The sequence below is a fragment of the Haematobia irritans genome, chromosome 4, assembly GCF_050003625.1.
Source record: "Haematobia irritans isolate KBUSLIRL chromosome 4, ASM5000362v1, whole genome shotgun sequence".
In the NCBI taxonomy this organism is placed as follows: Eukaryota; Metazoa; Arthropoda; class Insecta; order Diptera; family Muscidae; genus Haematobia; species Haematobia irritans.
This window is the reverse complement of record NC_134400.1, coordinates 12239054-12246957: the sequence shown is the minus strand read 5'-3', so window position 1 is coordinate 12246957 and position 7904 is coordinate 12239054. Positions and strand designations below refer to the sequence as shown.

The 7904-nt window shown below is 34.9% G+C and overlaps 1 protein-coding gene across 2 annotated transcripts; it reads left to right on the top strand.

Annotated features, from left to right (window-relative positions):
• Positions 1–7685, top strand: Tsen34 (tRNA splicing endonuclease subunit 34). Of its 2 annotated transcripts, XM_075308339.1 has the most exons (6): positions 1–145; positions 866–956; positions 1023–1109; positions 1191–1451; positions 7063–7170; positions 7236–7685. In XM_075308339.1, the coding sequence occupies exons 2-6, from the start codon at positions 893–895 to the stop codon at positions 7613–7615; spliced, it is 900 nt and encodes a 299-aa protein (XP_075164454.1). In that variant the 5' UTR covers positions 1–145; positions 866–892; the 3' UTR covers positions 7616–7685. The 2 variants fall into 2 exon arrangements, with proteins under 2 accessions (XP_075164454.1, XP_075164455.1); XM_075308340.1 differs by lacking the exon at positions 1–145 and having other exon boundaries at positions 913–956; positions 1023–1120.
• Positions 7686–7904: the final 219 nt, after the last annotated feature.

The following is a 7904-nucleotide window of genomic DNA, read 5'->3' as shown; positions in this document are numbered from 1 at the left end:
GAAAAACAAAAACACACACATTCATTCATTTCAGCTGGGAAGTTATAAATTAAAGCAGCAACAATAATTTATAATCTATGGAAAATAATACTTGCTGAAATTGCAGAATTTCTTGGACTTATCTATGTTTTCATCGGAATACATTGTAAGTAATGATTAAATAGTAAAGTTTTGATGTTTCGAGGAAACCATTTGAGAGAAGCTTTGTTGTTGCCAGATCGATACCAATACAAATTTGCCCCCATAAATGACGAAAAATGTCAATTTTCTCTATAATCCAATAATCGCATAATATCAAAAATGTTAGAAAATAAAGAAACTTTAGGCTTAAATCTACTTTAGTACAAGTGGTCCAATTTTTGGCAAGCGTACTTTTCGATTCTAAGCACAACATGTAATATATACACCACTTTTTGGCGGAGAACCTATTTTCGGAGTTACGGGCCCCTAAAGTTTTCACTATCACGTATATTGGATTTAGTATCCATCGCACATATTCATCTTAAAAGTAATATATTTCGAATAACATGGACCCGGATCGGTTCGCGTTAGCCCACTTTGGGGTATCTCGAAAACTACGCTCTTCCGACAAAATATTTTCTGCTTAAAATGTACTATTTTTACCAAATATGAAAAAAACGGAATTTTATTGATTTCATGAAAAATTGCTGTCAGAATTAACAAATATATAAAGGAAAATACCGATTTTCAGATGTCGATATCTCGAAAACTAGGCTTTTTCCGACAAATTTACCTTACATTTTCGATTTAAAATCCCTTCTCCTACACTGAAAAAAATTTGTTTATTTTTAACAACTTGTGCTAAAGTAGATTTGTTCCAAACTTTGTTTTTTTCTTTTTATAGGTGGATTTTTGAAACGCTAAGGAAAAAATGAGTGAGGATAAAATAATTTTAACTTTATTAAATGGTACAGGATACATCTTTGATACCAGAGGTACTTTTCTATAAATATTATAAATTAGTAGAATATTGCCTATAATACTAAAAAAATTATTTACAGATTATATGACACTAAGAAAAGACCATCATATGGTTGGTTCGTTGGTGGGTACATGTGCGTCCAGGGGTTGGTCGGCCAATGACTGTGGTAAGTCCAAGGTAATAGAAAAATTTCAATCCTCTTTTTTTTTTGTATCTTTCAATTATTTAATCTTTGGGCTTTTTCTAGCTATGCCTGTGGAGTTGACTACTTGGGAAACACGTTTGCTCCTGGAAAGGAATTTAGCAATTTTGGTATCAAAAAAATCCACTCTACTTAAAAAGGAAAATGAAGACGAAATAAAACATTATAATGGATGGTTAGAAAAACGCTTGAGTGAGCAAGAAGAAGCCTTGAAAGATGAAAAACTAAAGGAGTCGGAGCGTAATATCGATAAAATTATAGCAGGAAAACGGAAAAAGCTTTTGAAGCAGGGTGTTAAGGATTGTGGTAAGAGTTTGAGGGGATATAAATCAAGGCAATAAAAGAAGAATGGGAAAAAGGACATAGAAATATCGGGTTTTACTAGGCTATTTCGGGTATTTATTTCTATAGAAAATGTTGTTAACAATTTATTTCTTTAGAAAATTTTGTTAAAATTTTATTTCTATATAAAATTTTGTCAATTTTTTCTATAGGTGGGTATTAAGTTCGAGTTTAGCCACTAAAAACGTCATTTTTTCACGATTACTTTTCTTTAATAATCCATTTTAAGGAATACCAACTTTGTGAAAATTTGCTTTGGGCTTTTCCCCATCAAGTTATAATAAAATTTGCAACAAATATGTATAATTTCATGCATTTTTATACCCTTCACCACTACTGTGGTACAGGGTATAATAAGTTTGTGCATTTGTATGTAACGCCAAGAAGGAAAATTCTGAGACCCATCGTTTAGTATACCGATCGTCTTAGAATTAAATTCTGAGTCGATTTAGCGATGTCCGTCTGTCTGTCTGTTGATGTATTTTTGTGTGCAAAGTACAGCTCGCAGTTTTAGTCCGATTGTCCTAAAATTTGGTATGGGGTCCTGTTTCGGCTCAAAGACGATCCCTATTGATTTTGGAAAAAATCGGTTCAGATTTAGATATAGCTGCCATATATATTTTTCACCGATCTGGTCATAATTGGCGTGTATATCAACCGATCTTCCTCAAATTCCGAACATCCCAATATTTTATGAGTCTCGAAAAACTTGCAAAATATCATCCAAATCGGTTCAGATTTAGATATAGCTCCCATATATAGCTTTCGCCCGATTTACACTCCTTTGTCCACAGAGGCCAATTTTTTGCTCCGATTTAGTTGAAATTTTGCACAGAGAGTAGAATTAGCATTATAGCTATGCGTGTCAAATTTGGTGGAAATCGGTTCAGATTTAGATATAGCTCCCATATATAGCTTTCGCCCGATTTACACTCATATGACCACAGAGGCCAATCTTTTATTCTGATTTAATTGAAATTTTGCACAGGGAGTAGAATGAGCATTGTAGTTATGCGTGCCAAATTTGGTTGAAATCGGTTCAGATTTAGATATAGCTCCCATATATAGCTTTCGCCCGATTTACACTCATATGACCACAGAGGCTAATTTTTTGCTCCGATTTAGTTGAAATTTTGCACAGGGAGTAGAATTAGCATTGTTGCTATGCGTGCCAAATTTGGTTGAAATCGGTTCAGATTTAGATATAGCTCCCATATATATGTTTTTCTGATTACGACAAAAATGGTCAAAATACCAACATTTTCCTTGTAAAATCGCCCCTGCTTAGTCGAAAAGTTGTAAAAATGAAATTTTACTAAACTTCTAATACATATATATCGAGCGATATATAATAATTAAATTGTTCCTTAAAGTTTCCTTAAAATTGCTTAAGATTTAAATGTTTCCCATATTTTTTTTTTACTAACATTGTGTTCCACCCTAGTGCATTAGCCGACTTAAATTTTGAGTCTATGGGTTTTGTAGAAGTCTATCAAATTCTGTCCAGATCGAGTGATATTTAAATGTATGTATTTTGGACAAACCTTTATATATATAACCCCCAACACATTTGACGGATTTGATATGGTATCGAAAATTTGGATCTACAAAGTGGTGCAGGGTATAATATAGTCGGCCCCGCCCGACTTTAGACTTTCCTTACTTCTTCTTACTGATTTAGTTTTCACTTTAGCGATTTTAGCGGCTAAACTCGAACTTAATACTCACCTTATAGGAAAATTTGTCAAAATTGTATTTCTATAGAAAATTTTGTCAAAGTTTTATTTTTATAGAAAATTTTGTCAAAATTTTATTTCTATAGAAAATTTTGCCAAAATTTTATTTCTATAGAAAATTTTGTCAAAATATTATTTTTATATAAAATTTTGTCAAAATTGTATTTCTATATAAAACTTTGTCAAAATTTTATTTCTATATAAAATTTTGTCAAATATTTAGTTCTTTAGAAACTTTTGTCAAAATTTTATTTCTATAGAAAATTTTGTCAAAATTGAGATATGGAAATAGGAAAAGAGATATGCTGGCAAATTTGTTTAGGCAGTAGCCGACTATCAAATCCTTTTTCGGGAGGTTCAAGTGTAGTTCACTTTGGGTTGAGTGAATTACCCGAATTTATTCTGATAATTGGTTGATAGTTTTGCTGCAAGTAGAGGATGCTGATGAGGAATGTGGTAATTCCGAAACAGCTGTACATCCAACCATCTTGCAGTCTATAGGGCTTTGCCCAAATAAATTTGACAAGCATACTTTTCCTCTGTTGGTTAAGCTACACTTGTAGTTTAGTCAATGAATGGCTTTAAGCTGAGATCAAAAACAACAATAAAAATTGTATTTCTATAAAAAATTTTGTCAAAATTTTATTTTTATAGAAAATTTTGTCAAAATTTTATTTCAATATAAAACTTTGTCAAAATTTTATTTCTTTATAAAATTTTGTCAAATATTTATTTCTTTAGAAACTTTTGTCAAAATTTTATTTCTATAGAAAATTTTGTCAAAATTGTATTTATATAAAAAATTTTGTCAACATTTTATTTCTATATAAAATTTTGTCAAAATTTTATTTCTATATAAAATTTTGTCAAATATTTATTTCTTTAGAAACTTTTGTCAAAATTTTTATTTCTACAGAAAATTTTGTCAAATTTTTATTTCTATAGAACATTTTGTCAAAATTTTATTTCTATAGAAAATTCTGTCAAAATCTTATTTCGAACGAAAATTTTTGCAAAATTTTATTTCTATAGAAAATTTTGTCAAAATTTTATTTGTATAGAACATTTTCTCATTTTTTGGATTTGTATAGTATCCGTAACCAGAAAACATCTGAGTCATGTAGTACGTCACTTCCCTTATATGTTGTTGTTGTAACAGTTTTAATGTAGTTTCATCCATTTTATTCTATGCTTGTGTAGTTCAGCTGGTAGCCAGATCAAGGAAGGATGGGATGTGTCCAGAGTGATCTGGTAGTGAGACGGGTAGGCTTAGCTGGGCAAGCAAAAAGGTGACGAGTGTCATGTGGCCCTTGATTACAGATGGGACACACGTCAGCTACGCTGCTATCAATCACTGATAAGTATGAATTGAGGTGGCTTCTTAGTTGGGCCGAAACTACCCTGGTCTGCCGTGGAAGGTCTTTATCCCCTGGTGCTATGGGCGGCGGTCGGACTCTGAGAACAGGATTAACCTTGTAGCTTCTCACCACTTCAGCTACAGTATCCTCATGAATCCTGTTCAGACCTGTCTGGTATGCTGCCTGATCTAGAGGCTCTCTTTTGTAACGCTGGATCTCGGGCTCTAGAAGGTGAAGATCATTCCTGGGTGGAGGTTGTCTATCATGGGTGGAGGTTGTCTATCCACAAGATGGTGATTGGGATGACAACTTCGATGGCAACCCAAGAGGTACTGCTTTGACAACATGTAATTGTGTCGACGCACTGGGATGATCTTGGTCTCCGCATAAAGGTGATCTAGGTGTGTACTGCGGAGACATCCTGTTGCGGTTCTAAGGGCAGCGTTCTGACAGGTCTGTATGTTATTCCACTGCGTATCGCTCCTTTGAGGTGTCCACACTGGTGCTGCATAATTTACCACTGACCGGCCAATTGCCTTATATGTAGTTAACAAGGTTTCTTTGTCCGCACCCCAAGTGCTGCCGGCAAGCGACTTGAGGACCTTGTTTCTACGGCGGAGCTTATAACAAATTGCAGTGGCATGGGCGGACGACTTAAAAAGGCTTCTTTCTCGCTGTAATTGTATGTCGCTTATGAGTCGGGGTGTCCATCTGCCCTTTGTCTCGTTCCTCCATCGTTCCTACCAATTATCCCGGGTCTCTTGTCGGATGTTCGTTATTAAGTCTGACCCACCTTGTTATTTGGCCTCCTCCTATGTTTGCCAGCAGCCTGCTCAATCGCGAAGTAATCATATCAGCTTTTACCGTTGCGTACTCTATCCGCTTGGAGGACTTTAGTTTAGAATTCAGTCTTAAGGTGGATATTAAGTTCGAGTTAAGCCGCTAAAATCGCCATTTTTCACGATTGCTTTCCGTTAATAATCCATTTTAAGGAATACAAAATTTGTAAAAATTTGCTTTGGGCTATTCCCCATCAAGTTATAATTAAAGTTAAAATTTGCAACAATTATGTATAATTTTATGCCTTTTTTTACCGACTTAGTTTTCACTTTAGCGGCTAAACTTGAACTTAATACTCACCTTTAGGTTAGATGGCAGCCCGATGTATCAGTCTACTTAGACTATTCAGTCCATTGTGATACCACAGTGGTGAACTTCTCTCTTATCACTGAGTGCTGCCCGATTCCATGTTAAACTCAATGACAAGGGACCTCCTTTTTATAGGCGTTCAACATTGCAGTGAAACCACTTAGAGAGGCTTTGAAACACTCAAAAATGTCACCAGCATTACTGAGGTGAGATAATCCACCGCTGAAAAACTTTTTGGTGTTTGGTCGAAAGTGGGTTCGACCCAGGACCCTGTGTATGCCAGGCGGGAAGCTAACCATTGCACCACAGTGGCTCTCTGAGAGAGAGTTCAGTCTTAGTCCCAAGTACTTGATTGACTGCTTTGTTTGTAGTCTCTTGACGGATGTTCGGTATCATGTCTGTCGCGCCTTGTTGTTTGGCATCGAAAACCTTCTGCCGCTCAATAGCCTGGAAGTCTATTGGGATCGTCCCCGATCAGTTTACCGCACAGTATCTCTTAATACTGTGCGGTAAGCTGAGGAGATTCTCAGAGTTACCGTTCTATGTACTGAAAGCTGCTTTTTCGCTCTAGTCCTCCTCTGTAGGGTCGACGCCCAGACTTCACATCCATAGAGGAGTATACTGTTAGTCATCTCCATGAGGGTTCGTCTTCTGTTTGGAAGAAGTCGCGAGGTTATCATAGCAGCTTTTTCCGTTGCGTATTCTATCTGCTTGGAGTACGTTGGTTTCGAGTCCAGTTAAGTCCCAAGTACTTGGTTGACTGCTTTTTTGGGATTAGCATGTCGTTTATGTGCATCTCAATTTTTAGAGGCATATACCGTCTCGTTAGTGGTTCGGTCGTTTGTATGGATAATTGTAAGCCATGATTGTCTAACCAGTCTTTCGGGCATTTCGTGGTTTGGCGGAGTGTGCGTTGAGCCTCTTCAGTATTTCTCGCTTCTCGGCTACGTCGTCAGCATAGCCAATATGCTCGTCAAGTATTTCGATAAGCGAAATGTCGACTCTAGGTTGTATAGGTTTCCTGTGAAAAGCATATGGTAGACGATGGTTATTTTTCTAAAATTTTGACAAAATTTTCTATACAAATAAAATTTGCAAAATAAGATATTTTTGTTTGGTAGTCTTTTTGGTAAAATTTTCTTCAAATTTCTGTAGATTTTTTTTTGGGTGAAGTGGTAAACGTGCTCGTCACATCCCCCATTTTTTAATTTTTCGCCGCCATGGAAAAATGTCTGACTAACATAAGTCCAGTGAGAATTTCCGCTCAATCCCATACAGATAACAAATTAATGCTAATCATTTTTGTTTTTTTTTTTGTTCTTGCATTGCTAGATATAAAATTAGATCCTCAAGAAATTTTGACCGAAATTAGGCAAAATTTAAAATTTGAACGCAAAAATGCTTTGCTAGACATTGCTTGTGCCCATCCGGAACCACATGGTAAGTAAATATAATTTCTATAGATAGATTTCCTCCATCCGCATAATCTTTAATTCTACTTTTAGATGCCCACCAAGTTGAATTACTGGAACCAGATACATCTCTCAAATATTTGGTATTTCGTGATCTATGGTCTCAAGGAAAATATGTAACATGTGGTGATGCTTTTGGTGCTGATTTTCTCATTTATCCCGGTGATCCATTACAATATCATGCTTCACATGTGGTTATTTTACTAGAGAGTGGCAAAATTAAGGCATTGGATTTAGTGGCTAATGTTCGCTTGTCAGTGATGGTTAATAAATTATGTCTTCTGGCCTATTTTAGTGATAGTAGTGAAGATAGCAAATGCATGGGAGAGCGTAAAATTGCCTATCAGACCATAACATGGGAAGGTGATAAAGACAAAGAGCGAAGAATGGCTGGAAGTTCAAGTTTAAGTTAGTATTTGCAATGGTTTATGTTATCATAGCTTTTGTTTAATAAATATAATTTTCAACAAATTTTATAAAACTCTAATTGATTTGGATATCAGCAATAAATTGTCTTCCCCTACGATTTATGTAAACTTTTTAGGATAGAAAAATTTTCCAAAATGTTATTTCTACAGAAAATTTTGTCAAACTTTTATTTCTATAGAAAATTGTGTCAAAATTTTATTTCAATCGAATTTTTTTTTTTAATTTTATTTCTACCGAAAATTTTGTCAAAATTTTATTTCTATAGAAAATTTT

Bases quoted from the DNA above. Each gene is read 5' to 3' on its own strand.
- Tsen34 (XM_075308339.1), top strand. From the start codon at position 893: ATGAGTGAGGATAAAATAATTTTAACTTTATTAAATGGTACAGGATAC. The intron at 957-1,022 runs GTACTTTTCTAT...AATTATTTACAG, and splicing joins ATACATCTTTGATACCAGAG to ATTATATGACACTAAGAAAA. The intron at 7,171-7,235 runs GTAAGTAAATAT...TTCTACTTTTAG, and splicing joins TGCCCATCCGGAACCACATG to ATGCCCACCAAGTTGAATTA.